Below are 20,471 nucleotides of genomic sequence, written 5' to 3'. Positions count from 1 at the left end.
GTTTCACATTTATGTATTTATCTGTCTGGGATGGTTACATGACAAGGCACAGCATATATATGTATATGTGTGTGGAGGTCAGAGGTCAACTTACAGGACACCTTCCACTGTGTGGTTATATTTAGGTGGTCGGGCTTGGCAGCAGGCACCTTTACCCACTGAGCCACCTTCCTCATGCACAATCGTGTTGCTTTAAAACATTACTTTTTATTTTGGCGACAGGTGTGGTGACACATGCCAATGGTCCTAGTACTTCAGAAGTTGAGACAGGCAGACAGTATCTTCAAGGCTGGCCTGAGTTACAAATGGACTTGAAGGCCAGTCAAAGTGATGCAGAGAAGCCCCATTTTAAAATATATATATTTTAAAAAACATCTCAAAAACAAAACAACCCACCTTTCCCCTTAAAATACAGTTATCTCATCCGTGTTTATGTAATGGGGCCTCCAGACCTTAAGGCACAACTGATGCCATGTTAACTACATCACTCCGACCTTAAAACACAACACCTGCCAAAACAGAAACAAAGACCTACTCCAGCAAAGATCTGGTCCATATTTTCAGGATCCAGGAAAATCCCCGTGATGTTTTGAATAAGAATGGCCGTCTAAGACTCATCTATTTGAATGCTTAGTCATCAGGGAACGGTACTATTTGACCAGATTAGGATTAAGAGGTGTGGCCCTAGTTGGAGAATGTGTGTTTGTTGCTGGGGGGTGGGCTTTGAGGTTTCAAGGCAGGCAAAGTGTCCCTCTTATGGCCTGTGGATCAGGGTATAGCTCTCAGCTACTGCTCCAGCACCATGTCTGCCACGCCCACAGCCACGATGATAATGGGCTAACCTTCTGAAACTATAAGGAAGACCCCAACCAAATGCTTTCTTTTATAAGAGCTGCCTCGGTCGTGGTGTCTTTTCATAACAATAGAACCGTAACTCTTTAGGTGTCATGAGATCCCTGGTTTAAGTCTGTGTGGTGGCCAACCCTAGTTGCCTCTCTGTGTGTCTTTCTGGGTGTTTTTGTCAGTTCTGTTGGCTGAGAAAAAAAAAATGGTCAGTAATGGGATGAGATTGAACAGTCCCAAGGAACCATTAAGTTTATATATGGAATTGGAGTTGGAGATAATTTTGAGCTGCCATGTGGGTTGCTAGAAATCAATCCTGGGTCCTCTGGAAGAACAGCACTGAGCCATTTCTCTATCCCCTCCATGGATCACTTTTTTTTTTTTTTTAATCAAAGCCCTCCCTTTTGGACTGAGTGAAGAGATTGATCAAGTTCAGGAAAGAGTTGCGTTTCTGGTGTTTGGGGGTTTGTAAAGTTATGTGAGGCTTGTACATAGAGGTCTTCAAGTTTGAATGTCACATGGGGTGCTTTCCAGCATGTGGTCTCTTTCACCTTTCCCCACTAACTCTTTGGGTGACTTCCGGGATGTAAGTGTGCCAACCCCCTTACTTTAAAGTGCCTGCTATGTGTCTCCGTTTGGGAATCCCAGTTTCCCACAAGTCTTGGCTACACCGAATTGGAGAAGTGAGTGGCAAAGGCCTACAGGGGAAGCACAAGGAGAGAATAAGGCAGAAAGAGAGAAGTGGAAAGAGGAGGAGAAAGAAAGCAGGAGCAGGAGGAAGGAGCTGGTGAGAATGAAGGAAGGGGATGAAAGAGATAGAGAAGGTGAGTGAGGGGAGGCTTTGGCAGGGTCTTGCCCTGAGGAGGGCAAAGGGGGCCTGAAGTGGTAAAAGACAGAAAATGGAGCATTGAGAGCGGGCCGGGGGTGGGGCGGGAGAGTGGGAGGGCGGGGAGAACTGTGGAATCACGTGACACTGTGGGCTGGCGGCACTCAGAGCTTAATGTGCTGCTGTGGGAGCTTGGGAGAGAAGAATGTTGGGGAGACGCAGATGATGAAGGCTTGTCTTGTCTGAGAAGTTTCTGAGGAAGTAAAGACTCTACCCCGGGGCCATTTATGTGATATTTTGGATTAAAAAATTATGGAAGTGAAACCTTTGCTTTACTGGGATAATTGACGCAGGCTGCCTGGGATTGCTGAACCTAGCGTTAGTTTGTAAGAGGTCATTGTCATTGGAGTGAGATCCTTTGGGTTGTATTTCCTCAGGGGCAGCACACAGCAGCTGTGGTGGTCGGGGTTGGGGAGGGGGTTGCAGCTACATCTCTGTCTGGCAACCAAACTTGGTAACGTATAATTGTCTCTCACATGGTACTAGTTTTAGCAGCACGGACACTGTAGCACTGAGGGGGTCATGGCATGTGTGGCGGAGTTGGAGTCCCCAAAGAGGTCATTGGTGAAGGTGCAGCCCCAGTTGCAGTGGAGGTCCCAGAGTGTTAGGGATGCCAGGATCATGGGGGGACCAGCAATGGCAGTGATGAGTGAGGAGATATCGTGAGCCTGTGTGACAAGTTACCCGTGCTGCAGGTGGCAGATTCAGAGAGGTGGGACTACCCAGACCGTTTGGAGTTTACATCATGGTGGATCTCAGACGTTGGGTACTGAGCCCGTTGACACTGTTGGACTTTGGTTTTGCTTTTATCTGATTCTAACTGGGTCCTGGTTCTTCCCCCTTTGAAGTGAAAAATAAAATTAACTTGCTTTTATTTTATGGGAGCCCACAGTTAAGATGTCAGACAATATTTTAAGGAAATACTGAATTTCTAAGTGATGAATTTTTCTAATAAGACTGTGAGACTTTAAAAAAGTTAAACCATGGTTTATATTGTGACAGTAACATGAGACTTGGGTGATAAACAAGGAAGGAAATGTTTAAAATGTTGTGGTTTAATGAGGATGCATATTTGCCTTGAGTTGACAAGGCGTTATCTTAGTTACTGTTGTATTGCTGTGAAGAAACACCATGACCAAAGCAACTCTTATCAAAGAAAGAAAGAATTTAATTGGGGCTGGCTTTACAGTTTCACACTGTGAGTTGATTATCCTTACGGTGGGAAACAGATAGGTGTGGCACTGGAACTAAGACTAAGACGTTAATAACCTGATCTACAGGTAGCAGGTGGCGGGGAGGAAGGGGAGTGGGGGAGTGGGGGGGGGAGGAGGCGGAGGTTGGGTCTGGTGTGGCTTTTGAAACCTTACAGCCCATTCCCAGCAACACAGCTCTTCCAGCAAGGCCACACTTCCTAATCCTTCCAAATAGTTTATCAACTGCAGATTAAGCTTGCAAATATATTAGCCTACAGGGGAGGGGTGGGGATGTGGAGGGGGATATGGGGTGGGTGGGGTGGGAATGGGAGTAGTGGGAGTAGGGGGGCATCCAAATCACCACAGGGGCCAATTGTGCTCCTTCCTTCCTTCCTTCTTTTTTATTTAATTTTAATTTTGTTTTATCAGTTTGATACAAAGTATGATCACCTGGAAAGAGCGAATGTTCCCTGAGCTACAGCTCCTACGAGATTGTTCTGTGTGCTTATCTGTGGGGTATTTTCTTGATTCACAATTGCTATGGGAGACCTCAGGCCACAGTGGGAGATGCCACTCCTAGGCAGGCAATCCCGGGCTGTATAAGGACATAAGCTAAGAAAGCCAGGTGAAGTGAGCAGCTTCCTCCACAATTCCTGCCTGAGTTCCTGTACTGACTTCCCTAAACAATTCACTGTGATCAGGATGTGTACACCAGATAAACCCCTTCTTCCCCTAGTTGCTTCTGGTCGTAGTGTTTATCACAGACACAGCAAACTAGGACAGGGGCACACTCTCCGTGTGAGATAAATTATTATACTTACCCACTTTCCTATGCCTTCCTCCATAGGGGTGAAGGAAAGAGAGGTCAAAGTGTAATCCTGATGCTCACCTCTGGTTACTGGGCTGAGGAGCTTCAGTTTGTGTGGGTTTTTGGAGGAAGGGTAGGGGTCTTTGCTCTCTGACAGCCTTCTTGCTGTTGGACTAACTCCATATCAGACAGACAGCTGTAGGCCTTAGGACCCTGGGGAGTCTTAGGGGCCTGCTTACCTTTTATCTCTAGTGAGTTTGTCTAGATAAAAAACCCACAAGCCTCGGTGGAGTGCCCACCGATTGAGATGCTCATGGAACAAGGGTGATTGATGGTTGTGTTAATCAGAGTAATAACAGGCATTTGGGGTACCATCCTATGTAGTGGGCAACTGCAAATGCCATGACTGGGATGGCCCAGGTTAAGTGTTCCTTTCTTTAAAAATAAAAGAGAAAATCAATCCGTCTAGCAAGCAGAAAAAGAGACTCTCACATGGGCTGTGGGAACAACACTTTATTGACAGTTCACAACAGAAGTACCAATTATATGTCAGCTGGTTGACGGTTGAGCCAAAGCCAAAGAGATAGCAAATCTTGCATAAGGGAGCCCCCTCCAGACCTCAGTTCATTGGGGACATTAAATCTTCCTGGTACAAAACTCTGCTCACATCCAGTGGTGTGCAAATGCTCCTCTGGGGCGTGAGGAGAAACAGAACTATGGTTTTAGGTAGAACAGGAACCACCCACTTAAAACACCAAATGTCAGTGAGGCTGTGAAGAATTGGGAAGTTTTCTGTTGGTGGGAGGGTTAATAATGCAGGTGCCATGCAAAGCAGTGAGGAGGTGTCCCCCAAATTAAAAAACTAAATTGCGGGGGGGGGGGAAGGAGGGGCAGGGAGGGTTGCTGGAGAGATGGCTCAGTGGTTAAGAGCACTGTCTGTTCTTCCAAAGGTCCTGAGTTCAATCCCCAGCAACCACATGGTGGCTCACAGCCATCTCTAATCAGATCTGGTGTGCAGGCATATATACAGGCAGAACACTGTATATGTAATTAAAATAAATAAATCTTAAAAAAACAAAACAAAACAAAACAAACTGAATTGCCTTGTCATTGAGCGATTTTACTTCTGGACATGCATCCAAAATAGTTCAGAACAGGACCCCAGAGAGATGTCTGCACACTCAAGTTTACGGCAGCATAATTTCCAGTATCCAAGGATAGTCGCCACCCAGGTGATATCTACATACAGTGAAACGTGACTCGGGTTTTTCAAAGAAGGAAATCTTGATATTTGTTTCAAGTTGAGTAAATCTTGTCGCAAAAGGATATTTTGTAATTTCACTCATTTATGATATCTAACTGTGCTGGGTAGTTTACTGGGTTTGCTTGCTGTTTTTCTACTCGACACAAGCTAGTCATCTAAGAAGATGGAAACACAATTGGGAAAGTACCTCCATAAGACAGGCCTGTGGGGCTTGGGGATTTAGCTCAGTGGTAGAGTGCTTGCCTAGCAAGCATAAGGCCCTGGGTTTGGTCCTCAGCTACGGGGGTGGGTGGGTGGGGAGACAGGCCTGTGGGTGAGCTATGGGGCTGAGTGATAACTGATGAGTGAGAGCCCAGCTCACCGTGGGTGGTGCTATGTCTGGTCTGGTGGTCCTGGATGCAGAGCAAGCCACAAGAGCAAGCCAGTAAGCAGCACTCCTTCATGGCCTCTGCCTTCCTGCTCTGACTTCCCTCAGTGATGAAGTGTTACCTGGAAGAATAAGATGAAATAAACCCTTTCCTCCCCAAGATGCTTTTGGTCACAGTGTTTCATTGCAACACTAGCAACGCTAAGACATTAACGTAGTTTAAATCATAGACACAACAGTAACAAATGGGGATGTGGTTGCCAAGGGCTGGAGGGAAGGAATGGGGGAGAATTAGCACTTAATGGGAGTCATGGTTTTCTAAGATGAGAGAGTCTAGAGTGCTCTCACACAACAGCGTGGATATACTCAGAGCTATTGAACTATACACTTTAAAATGGCAACGATGGCAAACCCAGCACTGTGCATCTGTAACCATGATTTTAAAATTACATAAACAAGTCTAGTATCTCAGTGGGTTTGCAGCTGTGAGGACCTGCATTTGATCTTCCAACCCATGTAAAAAGAATCCTAAAAATTCTAATGTGGGCCCCTCTCGTCAGGCAGTGCTGGCAAGGTGGGCACAGGCAGATCCCTGGGGCTCGCTGGAAGCCAGTCTCACCCAATTGTCAAGTTCCAGGCTAATGTCTTAAAATATAAGATGGACGGCAGCTGAGGGATGACACCCAAGGTTGTCTTCTGGCCTCCACGTGTACTAGTGCTGGCCTTCCTGCTCAGATGGAAGGTGTCCTGAGGCTCAGGAAGCCCAGGAGCCACACAGCTCTGAGGGGAGAAGGTATCCCAATGGAAGGGCATCCTGAGATACAGGAGCTCAGGACCCACAGAGCTCTGAGAGGAAGCCTCCTCAGCAGAGGCATTGCGGCTCCCAGGGGAGGGTGTCCCAGCTGAGCTGAGGAGCTCAGGAATCTCAGCCTTACTCCACTTCTTCCCTTCTTCTCTTCATTGCTTCTTGCCTTCTCCCAATGAGCGAGCCATGCCAGGTAGCAAAACTCATAAAAGAAATTTATTAGGAGGGTCCAGGGTTTGGTAGGGTGAATCCATGGTTGGCTGCCCCTGCTCCCAGGAGAGGACAGCAGGGGACTGAGCAGACACTGCCTTTATATAGGATTTCTGAGGAGGAGAAACTTTCTAGGGCAGAGATTTCCAGGGTGAGGACTGGTGGGGTTTCAAATCCTGAGCTTCAGGGAGAGTTCAGGGATTGGTGGGTTTTACTGTTCAGGGTTTGGTGGCTTTTTGTTCAGACTTTTTATCTAAAATTAGCACAATCTGGGAAGGGTTCTACGGAGGGGCTGGAGACGGCGGCTGGAAGTGCTATATGAGAGAGAAGACTGCGGGAGGGAGCCTGGCTGCTGGAGCTCCTCAGACAGGACCGCTTTCCTGCCTTGAGGGTTTATAAAGTTCACCAAATATACAACGTTAACAAAGGAAATCTATGGTAGGAAACCAGCCACTAGAGTTGGCAAGAGTAGCCAACAACTAACACACACACACACACACACACACACACACACACACACACACACACACACACACACATTAAAAATATCCTTGAAATTTCTTAGTTGACACAAATTCTTTGACAATGGAACTGGCCACTGGTTTTTCCTCTGGATGCATCTTTAAACTTCGGTATAGTTGAATCTTCTCTGCTTGTAATTTGGGGGTGGGGGACTCAAGTGACCAGTTTCAGGATCTGCGGGTCTGCTGACCTTGGGTCACCACTCTCTCCCTACCCAAAGGGGCAAAATCACACAGAACAGAGATACGCAAGGGAGCTCTCTGTAATGGCTCTGGAGGCGATGGGTTTGGCTGAGGTGAGGATGGAGGGCCAGGGTGTTGTGTCCTTAAAGCAACTTCTACGTGTGATATAATTGTATAATAGAACGGGGCTTCCAAAACCCTTGGAATTTCCTGACTGGAGCACAGTGGAATGACTGACTCTAGGAGGGCGGGGATGGTTGCCAGAGGAACCAATCGGGATTAGAAAGTTGAAAATTTTCAGCAAACTTCTACCTCCTGGGAAGCAGGAAGTGCTTGACATTTAGTTAAATGATCAAAGGCCAACGATTTAATTAAATTTGCCTGCGTAATGGAAGTTCACAAATTCTTGTAAATAGGAGTCAGACCTTGGTGCTGAAGATGCTGGAAGGCAGGTGAGTGCAGAGGAGGCCTGAAGCTCCCTCCTGTATCTCATCCTTTTTACTATGGGCTCCTCCTGAGCTCTGGCTTCATAATAAAACCGTAACTCAGCATAAAGCACTTTCCTGAGTTGAGAGGCAACCACTGAACCTGAGCCCCTGGGTCATGTCTGATCAGTTACAGTATAGGTGGCCTTGATCTGGGATTGGTATCTCAAGTGAAGGCCACTTTGTAAGGATGGGGCCCTAACTCCTAGAACCTGACAGTAACTCCCTGTAGCTAGCATCTGAGTGAAACTGAATGAAACCATAGTGACAAATCCTCCCCAGGTCTGGGCAGTAAATGTTTCCTCCTTTCTAAGTTACACAGCTGAAGTAAGGGAGGTGGGGAGTTTCAAACCAGCCTGGCAGTGAGGTATGACTGGCAGCCGGGGTGACCAAACAAGTGTGAGTTCTGGGGCCATTGTGTGTCACTCTGACCCAGGCTAGCCACATGGGCACAGGCAGCAATAACACAGGCTACCTACAGAAGTCCCATTCCCACCTGAGACGCTTCAAGAGAAACCATGAGCTCTGAAAATCACGATCGTGTTCTGTGATGTCACCTCTGGAATGTTCTGAGTGTTTTGGTGACCAGCTTATGCATAGGACCTATACCTGGCACCTCACGTTGGTATGGCTACTTATTATTAGAAATGGTAGTTTAAAGCCAGGGCGAACTGCAACTGTCAAAGACTTTCAACAGGCTTTTCTATCAGTTAATTCCTGTCTTGACTTGTGTTCAGTGATCAATAAGATTTCTGGTCAGGTACCATCTACACATACCTTTAGACCAAGAATTTTATAAGCTATCTAATTAATTTGTAAGCAGGGCATAAGTGTGTAGAAAGTAGTCATGTGTTTCAGGCGAGCCACTGAGGCCCTGAGGATGGGTTGAGAAGGGGAAAACTTAATTTTTTCTTGTTCACAGCACTCGAGGCCAACGTTTACAAGAAAGAGAGATACCAGATCTGAAAGCCTAGAAATCCCAACCAATGTGGTTCTACCTCAGGTAGGGATAACCACGGAAGGATGTAACTCAGCTACAATAACCCTGTTTCCAAACCTTTACAGGATGAACAGAGAAGGCAGCCACTCAGATTCTTGTCTCGCTGGTTTTTCCCTGGCTATGTGTCTGGGGGAGGACACATGGTCTCTCTGGACCTTGGGGACCTCTGGTCTTGAGAGGGCTAAGTTGGATGGCCGGGGTCCCCTGCCCTCCTGCCCCCCCCCCCACTAAGGGCAAGCCTTTCAAGGTTTGATGATACTGTAAGAAAAATCCAGTCTTTCCAAAGGAGATCCTTCATTGCATGGTGGTGTCTAACCAGTTTGGATATCTGTGGGGAGCTAGAATTGAGCTTGAAGTCATGTGTATAAGAATGAATCCAGGAGCTGAAATCCCAGCATGTAGCTGTCAAGAGAATTAAGCCCTGCTGTGGGCCAAAGATAGTCTGGGGAGGGGGGGTGGGATGGACATTCAGTTGTTTCTTTTGAGACCAAGGAATGGTTAAGCCCCTTGCAGCTTGCGATCTCAGGTCTCCTGCATGCAGTGGCTTACTTGGTAGGGTCCCTTTGTTTTGACTGTTGCTTCTGCTGCTATGTCACAAAGGGGTGGCCTTGCTTTCTCCAGAGTCAGCCAGGAGCTCATTGGAAGACCAGGGCCATGCAACAACCAGTGGAGGTGAAATGTAAGATGGAGGGATCCAAGGCACAGGTAACTTATCTAAAAGTTTAGTCCAGGGAGGTGTGAACAGAAGAGGATGAATGTCTAACGGGTGTTCAGTATTCTTGTAACTGTGACAAGCTCAGCAAATACAGCCAGGCAAGAAAACATCCAGCATGATATTTTCCTTATAGCATTGTAGTGAGCGGCCACTTTTATATCACGAAAGCTGAGCCAGATTATTAGGTAACTATGTCGTGGTCATCTTATAGAAGGACAAGGACCCTTGCTAGGTCTCGCACATCTGTCTGCTACTGTGTGTGAGTATGGGCATGGTTCCTTTGGTTCCTTACCAGCCCACAGACTAAGGGCCGAGAGGAGACGGCAGCCTAGATGTGAGAGTGGGAAAGGAGTTGGTAATAGGATTTGAAAGCGGTTGTGGTGATTACTCTTCTCATTGTTTTGACCAAACACCTGGCAATAAGCAAGTTAAGAAAGGAAATGTCTACTTTGGCTCTTGGTGAAGAGTGTTAAGTTCATGGTGAAGGGGACGCTACGGTGGTGGGGCCACGGCCTCACATTTATTCAGTCCAGGATCTTAGCTCATGGGGACTAACCACATTGAGTATGCTGCCCACTCCCCTGTTCATCCTCCCTGATAAAGTCCCCATAGATACATCCAAGGGTTGTGCCTTGTTAATGTTCTGGATTGTTTCTTAATCCTATGAAGCTGACACAAAGCCCTCATTGCTGCCATGGTATAGAAAGAATAGAAAGCTCCTTTCAGCCACCCCTGGCACGGCTTCCCATGCCCAGCTCCCGGAACCAGCTTAGCAGTCAAAGAAGAAAGGTGATTTGAGAAGTCTTGGGTTTGTTCTGGCCTCCCCTCCCCCAGCCCCCACCCTCAGCCCCACTTCCTGTGCTGTGGGACCTGATACAGCTACTTGGACCTCAGGGGACAAAGGGATAAGGAATGAAGGGATCATGGCTGTCTGGAGATTTGTTTCTCACGGCCAGATGCGGCCTTGAGTATGCCAGCCAGGCTTTGTCAGCACTCAACGAAGAGGAAATTAAGCAAATAACTGATGTTTGAAAGGCAGAAAGGCGAAAGATTTATATGATCGGAAGGGAAACTCTGGTGCCCCATATTTGACGACCTCCCCTTGGTGGGGAGCCCTGGTGGCACTCAAAGAAAGAATAGGCAGGATACCAAGATGAGACTTGATAGCCTGTGACCATAAAGTGAGGGAAGAGGTCCCCCTCAATCATGGAACCTAGGGGAGGGGAATAGGGTGGGGGTGGGAGGGAGGAATGGGTGGATACAAGTGATGGGAGAACAACTGAGTTGTAATGAGAATAAATTAATTAATAAAAAATCATAAAAAAAAAGGCAGAAAGAGGAGATGTATTCAATGTGGCAACACTTGAGGGAGGAACAAAGAGGTTATTGATTCCTCCAAGTCCATCTTGGGCAGGAAGTTAGGGGTTATATAGGGGGCCAGAGGTATACATAACTAAACAGTCCTGGTTGTGATGTGATCCAGCCCAGCATCATTGTTTCAAGCCCCAGTCTCTCCTGCAGGGTGGTCAGAAAAGTTAACAGGACTGGGCGAAACCTCTTTCTGAAGGACAGTCTTCCCCTCTGGCTAGCACAAGCCTTCAGCCTCTACCTTCTCCAAACATAAGAGCACTGGAGAAATTTCTTGGGGACCAGTGTTTCAGTCATCTGATAGCTAGAAGGAGGGACATAAGGATCTCTTTGAGATATATTCATTCCTGCTGGGGTGGTTATAGGCCCACCTGCCATGGAGGCTCAAGCCAGGCAACATGCCAGGATCCCCTAGACTGGTCCTCTTGGGTAGGGAAGTAGTCATGGAAAAACAGAAGATGGAAACTGACCTACCCCCAGGGCTTCACTGTACCTCCCCAAATGAGAAAGTGCTGGGGGAGGAGGATATTGATGGAGCGCTGATGGCATTATATACTGGCCATGGGCCACACAAGTGTAAGGCAGAGATTTCACAGCTCTGGGAATTGGGAGGCTTGGTAGCCAGGATGCTGAGATTTAACCCAGGGCAGTGCCCAGCCTGTCACCCTACTTAGTAGGTCCAGGTGATGTCACAGTTCTAATTCTTGTCTTGCTTCTAGAAGATAGTACATCCCTTCCCCTCGTCTGGACTGCTAACTCCCAAGGCTTCCTGCATGTTCCTGCCCCACATAGCTTCATTTTGAGTTGAGCTCACTCTCTTTGGAAGGAAATTATAACAGTACCCCTGGCTCCCAGCGCCCAGGCCTATTGGGTGGCTGGAGTTCTCAGTTACACCGTAAACACTATGATTCACTAGTTATCTCCGTTAAGTCTTTTCAGGTCCTATTGATTTCCCATCCCCCTCCCCCCTTCACATTGAACATGTGTGTTTTCACATCTATTTTCCTCTAGCACATTAACTTACAAGCCATAGTGTTGTTTCCTGTCCAGGCAACTGATCTCCTGATTCCGTGTATACACACACTCACTTTCCCACACTTTCCCAGGCATTCAAGCTTCCCCAGTGAGCACCCTGGGAGTTTCATTAAGACATTGTTATTGTCAGATCATCAATGAAAGATCTGCATCTTGGTCAAAATGATCTCTTGACAGTACTTCCCACTGCCCTCGCCATTTCCCCTTGACTTTTTCTCCTTTTTGGCTCACAGCAATACCAGCTGGAATAGTTTAAGAGCAAAATTTTAGCTAAGATGACTACATCTGACATCTTTATCCTCTTTGCTATTAGCATTGCAAGTCTATCAAAACCAATCACATTTACCGTGTGATTTTTTTTTTTTTTAAATTGACAGTGGGACTCAGCTGTGAAGTTAGCACTGTGGTTTCTCCCTCTAGAACCCTGGTGTCCTTCGGTGCATTAAAACTCCTTCAGCTGGCTGAGCATTCCCTACTTGTTAACCCTCAATGGTGTTGGCAAAGCAGGTGCTATAGACGTTCGGCTGACCAAGCTCGAGTATGCCGACATCTCTTCTGGGTGATGATGCATCTTTCAAGTGGGGGAGAGAAGTTCAGTGCTGTTTCCTCAGTTTTATGGTACTATAACAAAATGCCCGAGGCCAGGTAGTTCACAAAACACAGAGGCTGGACAGTTCAAGAGCATGGCACTATAGCAGCACCTGGTCATCGTCTGGCAGGGGCCTTCTTGTGTCACAGAAGGGTGGAAGGCATCGCTTGCTGAAATACAGCAAGCAAGCCACAGAGAGCTTGATTTATAACAGATGCGCCTGTAATAGCCGTGGACCCCTGAATGGGTTCGCCCATTCCCCCAGGATCCAATCCACGCCGCAAAGGTCTCAGTTCTCAAGCACCATTAGTGTGTGAGTTTGAGGATTACATTCCTGGCACCTGAAATATAGAGCACACACAGCGGTGTGGGTCTGTTAAGCCTGGCTGCCCACTCTTCAGGCCCATTCCCAAACGCTTTACGTGGAAGGCCACCAACCCCAGTAACTCCATCTGAGAAGAAGATTTCACCCCAAGAGCTCTAGTATATAGAAATCCTACAGCACGAGCATATAGAAATCCTACAGCAGGAGCATATAGAAATCCTACAGCAGGAGCATATAGAAATCCTACAGCAGGAGCATATAGAAATCCTACAGCACGAGCATATAGAAATCCTACAGCACGAGTATATAGAAATCCTACAGCACGAGTATATAGAAATCCTACAGCAGGAGCATATAGAAATCCTACAGCACGAGCATATAGAAATCCTACAGCAGGAGCATATAGAAATCCTACAGCACGAGCATATAGAAATCCTACAGCACGAGTATATAGAAATCCTACAGCACGAGTATATAGAAATCCTACAGCAGGAGTATATAGAAATCCTACAGCACGAGCATATAGAAATCCTACAGCACGAGTATATAGAAATCCTACAGCAGGAGTATATAGAAATCCTACAGCACGAGCATATAGAAATCCTACAGCACGAGTATATAGAAATCCTACAGCACGAGTATATAGAAATCCTACAGCAGGAACATATAGAAATCCTACAGCACGAGTATATAGAAATCCTACAGCACGAGTATATAGAAATCCTACAGCAGGAGCATATAGAAATCCTACAGCACGAGCATATAGAAATCCTACAGCACGAGTATATAGAAATCCTACAGCACGAGTATATAGAAATCCTACAGCAGGAGTATATAGAAATCCTACAGCATGAGCATATAGAAATCCTACAGCACGAGTATATAGAAATCCTACAGCAGGAGTATATAGAAATCCTATAGCACGAGCATATAGAAATCCTACAGCACGAGTATATAGAAATCCTACAGCAGGAGTATATAGAAATCCTACAGCAGGAGTATATAGAAATCCTACAGCACGAGCATATAGAAATCCTACAGCACGAGCATATAGAAATCCTACAGCACGAGCATATAGAAATCCTACAGCACGAGCATATAGAAATCCTACAGCACGAGCATATAGAAATCCTATAGCACGAGCATATAGAAATCCTACAGCACGAGTATATAGAAATCCTACAGCACGAGCATATAGAAATCCTACAGCAGGAGTATATAGAAATCCTATAGCACGAGCATATAGAAATCCTACAGCACGAGTATATAGAAATCCTACAGCAGGAGTATATAGAAATCCTACAGCAGGAACATATAGAAATCCTACAGCAGGAGCATATAGAAATCCTACAGCACGAGTATATAGGAATCCTACAGCAGGAGCATATAGAAATCCTACAGCACGAGTATATAGAAACCCTATAGCAGGAGCATATAGAAATCCTATAGCACGAGCATATAGAAATCCTACAGCACGAGCATATAGAAATCCTACAGCACGAGCATATAGAAATCCTACAGCACGAGCATATAGAAATCCTACAGCACGAGCATATAGAAATCCTACAGCACGAGCATATAGAAATCCTACAGCACGAGTATATAGAAATCCTACAGCACGAGTATATAGAAATCCTACAGCAGGAGTATATAGAAATCCTACAGCACGAGTATATAGAAATCCTATAGCAGGAGCATATAGAAATCCTATAGCACGAGCATATAGAAATCCTACAGCACGAGCATATAGAAATCCTACAGCACGAGCATATAGAAATCCTACAGCACGAGCATATAGAAATCCTATAGCAGGAGTATATAGAAATCCTACAGCACGAGCATATAGAAATCCTACAGCACGAGCATATAGAAATCCTACAGCATGAGCATATAGAAATCCTACAGCACGAGTATATAGAAATCCTACAGCAGGAGTATATAGAAATCCTATAGCACGAGTATATAGAAATCCTACAGCACGAGTATATAGAAATCCTACAGCAGGAGTATATAGAAATCCTACAGCAGGAGTATATAGAAATCCTATAGCACGAGCATATAGAAATCCTACAGCACGAGTATATAGAAACCCTATAGCAGGAGCATATAGAAATCCTATAGCACGAGCATATAGAAATCCTACAGCACGAACATATAGAAATCCTACAGCACGAGCATATAGAAATCCTACAGCACGAGTATATAGGAATCCTACAGCAGGAGCATATAGAAATCCTACAGCACGAGTATATAGAAACCCTATAGCAGGAGCATATAGAAATCCTACAGCACGAGCATATAGAAATCCTACAGCACGAGTATATAGAAATCCTACAGCACGAGTATATAGAAATCCTATAGTAAGAGACCCGGGTGGTGTCTCCTTCCTTTTCCCATTGCCTTTTGCCTCCCCTTTCCAGTTGGCTACTTGACTATGTTTTTCAGGGTCCCTGGGAACAGTATGCCACACATTCATTGTTGGTTTAAAGCATCTTCATGTTAGAAAGCAAACATCAGGAGAGGCTAGGCCTGTGCTCGGGAAGGATTCCAGTCCATAGGCCGGGCCTCAGGCACCTGTGAGGGCCTTGTTGGTACCCAGGACTCTTTCCTGGATCCCCAGCACTAACACTTTGTTGGGTCACAGCTATGAGTACATTGTTTGTTCCTTGCTCCTGAAGACAGTCTCTTGGTCCCCATTCTAACACCTAATGGAGGAGATATGATGAGCCTCAGAGACGCAAGCTCCTCCCCCCACACCCCCAATCTTCATTCCCCATTCTGCCACGAGCCAGCTTTGTTCTTTTCACCTGTTGGTCTCTATCTCTAAGTGAGAACATGTCCCAAAGACCAAGAAGAGGCTTTCCTTTGTTGACTGATCTGCCTAGGCTCGGCAGAACCCCTCCATGATGTTCCAAGCACAGATGCTCCTGTGTCTGACGGGCCTCTTGTCAGGACCCAGGTCATCAGGCAGATTAGTTCAGCCAATGGAAGAAATCTGGGACTATCCCAGGTAACCTACTGTGAAAGAAAGGGCTGTGAGCACTGGCGTAGGGAGCCTGGGGCCTCGAATCTATGCACATTTCTTCAGCTTTGTTGCTTACATTTTGGCAGAGTTTATTTATTTTGTAAAGCAATGTATTCAGTATTTCATGGTGGTTTAGAACAGCAATCGTTAAATGTTGCTGCCAGCAGGACTCTTTTGGCCTTATGAAGGCTTAGCTCTTATGCACCCAGGGAGCAGGCACAGCAGCCATGTTTAAGTTCCTTTTAGAGGCAATGGAGAAACAAGACGGTCTCCAACAGGACTCAGTCATGGGAGTTTTGAGATCAAAGCTGCTTTGGGTCCTAGGTTCAAGATGATGACGCGGCTGCTCTCTTGGTTTTATTTCTGTTGCTGTGATAAAAATGCCCCGATAGAAACAGCTTAGGGGAAGAAAGGGTTTATCTGATTTACAATTACAGGTCACAGCTCATCTCTGTAAAGAAGTGAAGGTGAGACACCCGGTCACATTCCAGAGTCAAGAGCAAAGGGAGACTAATTGCACACACGCTTCTAGTATTTACCTCGCTGTCTCTGCTCTTATATAGCCCGGGACCCAAACCCAGGGTACAGTACGACCCGGGGAGGGCTGGGTCTTCCTACTTCAGTTAACTCAGTTAAGAAAATCCCTCACAGGTATGCCACAGGACAACTCAATCCAATAATTCCCCCGTTTAGTGCTCCCCAACTCCCACCAGGCGATTCTAGCTTGTGACAAGTTGATGACTAAAACCACCCACCATGGATGCTTAGTGTGCTGCGTGCAGGAGGCAGACTTTAAAGGGATGGTTTTAGATTTTGGAGAGAGGAGGGAGTCCATCTCCCCTCTTCTCTCTCTCTCTCTATTATGTATATATATATATATATATATACACACACACACACGTGCGATTCACAATAATTTTATATACTAGTATACCTGTGTCTTCGTATGAAGGCAAGTGCAGGATTTTTCACTTGTAACATCATGTAGATCATGTGGGATGCTCAGAAACCTCAGATTTCAAAGCACTTTGGAACTGAGAGTTTTTCAGAATAGAAATGTTCAAGTTGAAATACTTCATTCATCAGTGTTGTGGAGATTAAGTGAATTGTGTAGGTAAAATGTAACCACATAACCAGCTGGGTACCTGCAAACGCCTGTAACCCCGGCTCTGGGGGATCTAATACCTTCTTTGAAGAGGTGCAGTTATCCTAAGTTAAAATCTTACACACGGGGATTCACACAATGTACCCATCTTCTTATAACTGATAAACAGCAAGGCCAGAGGTTTAAAAAAAAAGGTTGATTCGAAGATCAGTACCTTTAGTTTCTACCGTATGATTGGATCTTATCTGCGGCTTTTCATTTTTTGAGAATAGAGTCTTATTCTATGTAGCTCTGGTTGGCCTGGAAGTTGCTAGACCAGTTCTGCTAGACCAGAATAGCCTTCAAGTCCTGAAGTGCCTCCGAGAAGCTAGGGTTATAGGCTCGCACAATGCGTAGCTCATGGTAGTTATGAATTTATAGACCTTTGAACTATACTGGCACCAGTGCTCATAGAATACTTGAAGTCAGTTTTGGATCTATACAGAGCTCGCATGGGGGTGTGCAGCCGAGAACTGGGGTTCAGGAGCACTTTGTTGTGAACCGCCATCCTGGAGAGCAGGGTCCCATTTGCAGTCTATACACCACCACATTTTGGCAACGTTTGTGCTTATTGTTGGTTTCACCATTTAAAGTGGTGTCTACAATGTGTGGTTAAAGCCTTCCTGGTTACAGTGTGTCTGTGCTGTGCCTCATGGAGCAAGCTTGTTAGCCGAACTCTGCCAGGGCAGGTACACCCACTGTCAATCTACACATTCGCGAGGGTGTCTCTAAACAGAAGCACAACGTTATGTTTGATCAGGTGACCTCGATTTGATGACCAGAGCCTTACAGGAGCCTAGCCCACGGTTCAGTATTCATTAATTCAGAAGAAAGCTCCCCAGAATAGCAATACTTCCTTGCGAGGATCCCTGGAGGTCAGGCGAAGGAGTCTCCCGGCCTTTTAGGCCACCAGCAGCAGCAGTCCTTTAACACTTCCGCCATTAACAGCTTGCCTTGCTCTCTCCCACAGAGGGGCACCGCTGAACCCTTCCTGAGGCTCCACAATCTGTACACCACTCCTCGCTGCTCCAGGCAGGCCGCCTTGCACCGGATGAACCGCAGGGTAGCCAGCCAGCACTCCTACCCACTCAACCGCTTCTCTTCCGTACCCTTCGACCCCATGGAGCGCCCCACCTCCCAGGCTGACCTGGAATTGGACTACAACCCTCCCCGGGTGCAGCTCAGCGACGAGATGTTCGTCTTCCAGGACGGGCGCTGGGTGAGCGAGAACTGCCCCATGCAGTCCCCTTACTTCTCCCCCTCCTCCTCCTTCCATCATAAGCTGCACCACAAGAGGCTGGCCAAGGAGTACCTGCTGCAGGAAGAGAACAAGTCTCTGAGGGACGAGAACAGGGCCCTGAGGGACGAGAACAGGGTCCTCCGCAAGGAGAACAAGATCCTGCAGGTCTTTTGGGAAGAGCGCAAGAGCACCCTGGGCCACGAGGAGAGCCAGATGACCTCCCCGTTGCTGCACAAGGACACAGCCTCCCAGGAAGCGGTGAAGAAAGAGCCCGCTACCTTGCCTGGTCAGCGTAGCAAGGAGAACACCCTGCAGCTCATTCGAGAAGAGAGCCGGGCTCTCCAGCAGTTGCTGGAGCAGAGGCAGGCCTACTGGGCCCAGGCAGAGGACAACGCGACCTCTGCTGACGAGGGCAAGGTCACCTCCTCCCCCAAGGAGGAGTCCCATAACGCCGGGCTTCTGCCAGATCAGAGCCAGGGCCTCTCCTCCGCCTTTGAGGAACCCAAGGGGCCCTCATCAACACAGGAGGATTCGAAGAAACTGCGAGCCCTGAGGGAGATGGTTAACAACTTGTCTGGGCCCTCCTCTTCCGGGGAAGAGGATAGCAAGGTGGGCCCCGCCCTGGCAGATGGCGGCGTTGGTAGCGCTCAGCCCCTGCAGCTGCTGAGAGAGATGAACCAGGCGCTGCAGTCCCTCCGGGAGGAGAACCGGCTGCTGCAGGAGGAGAACCGGGCCCTGCACGTCCTGCGCGAGGAGCATCGCGCCTGCCAGGAGGAGAACAAGGCCCTGTGGGAGAACAACAAGCTGAAGCTGCAGCAGCGGATGGTCATCGACACGGTGACGGAGGTCACGGCACGGATGGATATGCTTATTGAGGAGCTGGTGGCCTTCATGCCGGCCAAGAACAACAAGGAGCCCAAGAAGCCCAGCAGGGTCTGAGGCCTTGGCAGCAGACATAGACCGCCCCCCCTCCCCCCACGCCCCGAGACCAGGCCAGAGCGACTCCTCAGCCTCCCTTTGTCTTCCTCACCTTGGCCTCCCAGTGCGTGCCCGTGGAACATCGGGGAAAGGGCCGCCCTCCACCCAGAGACGCAATAAAGTCATGGGAGGCTGATGGCAGCCAACACCTGTGTGGAATCATGGCCTTTTCCCTTCCTTCTCCTTACTCTCGTGACTTCCTACTTCCTTCGCTTCTGCTTCCTGTTCCTCTTCTCTCCTTATCAACCTTCTCATTACTCAGCATCCCCCGCCCCGCCCTTTTCTTTCAACCCCTGCACTTTTTCTCCCCTTCTATAAAGTTAGCGGGATATGGTGATGCTTTTCTGTACTCTCAGGACTCAGGCAAGAGGCTGAGGCAGGAGGATTGTGGATTTAAGGCCTACCTAGGCTACAGAGTAAAACACCTAGCTTTACAAAAAGCAAGGAGTTTTGGGAGCGGGGCCGGGGGCACATGACACAGATGACCGACTTTGGTCTTTAGAGCAAAACTGAGCCGACAGAGTCCTTGTAGACCTCTGCCTGTACTCATCACGCCCCTCACCAAAACGTAACAAAAATCACCATTAGCATGCGGAGTCCATGGTTTGTTAGGATTCCTTGGCTACGGTCCTCAGACAGTAAGCTGAGAACCATAACCCACCCCTCTCCTGGAACTCTTTGTATGTTGCTTGTGACCTACGGGATCCTCAGAACCCTCTGTGGTGGGCAATATAGTCTCTAACAGGGAAATAGGGATTCCAAGCCATTCACCGATGGACAGGTAGAAAACAAACAAATCACCACCACCAACGACAACCAAACGGGGACTTCTACTACAGACCAGCCAGGTAGGGCTCTTTCCACAAGACTAGCTGCCAGTTTCCTAGTATCTAAAAATGAAAAGCCATTTTGGTATTTGTTTCTCAGATTTAAGAACTTGACCGAGCCTTACCCCAAAAGCAACATCAGAAATCCCAGAGAAAGGGGGACAATCTGAGTGGGTTTTACACTCACTCGTTAGTGACATGTTTACTCTGCACACAGAGTGGACAGTGATGGAGGTGCAGGAGAAGGCTGGTGATTTATTTCACCTATGTCACCAGAATCTGAAACATGGGAACTGGTTGTTGATGGGCCTCTGGGCCTTAGTTTTTCTTCCTCTGTTTGTTAGTTCATCTTTCAGGGTGTTATAAAACATCACACCTGTTTAAGTCAGTTAACCGCAGGGTGTAGGGGGGTTGCTTTTATCTTCTGATGAATCAAATTGATTCTGTTATTCTAGACAACAGGAAGACAAAGGACACGCTCTCCTGAGGTTTGTGGTCCCAGTATTTAGCTGGAATTAATCTCTATTATAAAGAGCAGTTAGATGCCTCATGAGCTGAGAGTGCTTGGCCAACGCAATACTATTTACCCATGTCAGCTTTCTCTGTTGAGCAAAATCTAAATGGATGGAAAATAAGCCAGACAAGCCATAAGATGCCATT

The 20,471-nt window shown here is 47.2% G+C and overlaps 1 protein-coding gene across 2 annotated transcripts; it reads left to right on the top strand.

Moving 5' to 3' along the window:
* The first annotated feature begins 8,115 nt into the window (after nucleotides 1-8,115).
* Cby2 (chibby family member 2) lies at nucleotides 8,116-18,945 on the top strand. 2 transcript variants are annotated; one of them, XM_051161059.1, is made up of 3 exons: nucleotides 8,116-8,190; nucleotides 8,488-8,568; nucleotides 17,737-18,945. In XM_051161059.1, exons 1-3 carry the CDS (start codon nucleotides 8,116-8,118, stop codon nucleotides 18,943-18,945), a joined length of 1,365 nt encoding a protein of 454 aa, XP_051017016.1. The 2 variants fall into 2 exon arrangements, with proteins under 2 accessions (XP_051017016.1, XP_051017017.1); XM_051161060.1 differs by lacking the exon at nucleotides 8,488-8,568.
* Nucleotides 18,946-20,471: the final 1,526 nt, after the last annotated feature.

The sequence above is a fragment of the Acomys russatus genome, chromosome 18 (assembly GCF_903995435.1).
Source record: "Acomys russatus chromosome 18, mAcoRus1.1, whole genome shotgun sequence".
Classification (NCBI taxonomy): domain Eukaryota; kingdom Metazoa; phylum Chordata; class Mammalia; order Rodentia; family Muridae; genus Acomys; species Acomys russatus.
Note: the sequence above shows the minus strand (reverse complement) of the source record. Positions and strands in the feature narration are given on the sequence as shown.

Coding starts and splice junctions, on each gene's coding strand:
- Cby2 (XM_051161059.1), top strand. CDS start 8,116: ATGTCACCTCTGGAATGTTCTGAGTGTTTTGGTGACCAGCTTATGCAT. Junction 8,191..8,487: donor ATACCTGGCACCTCACGTTG/GTATGGCTACTT, acceptor TCTTGTTCACAG/CACTCGAGGCCAACGTTTAC. Junction 8,569..17,736: donor CCAATGTGGTTCTACCTCAG/GTAGGGATAACC, acceptor TCTCTCCCACAG/AGGGGCACCGCTGAACCCTT.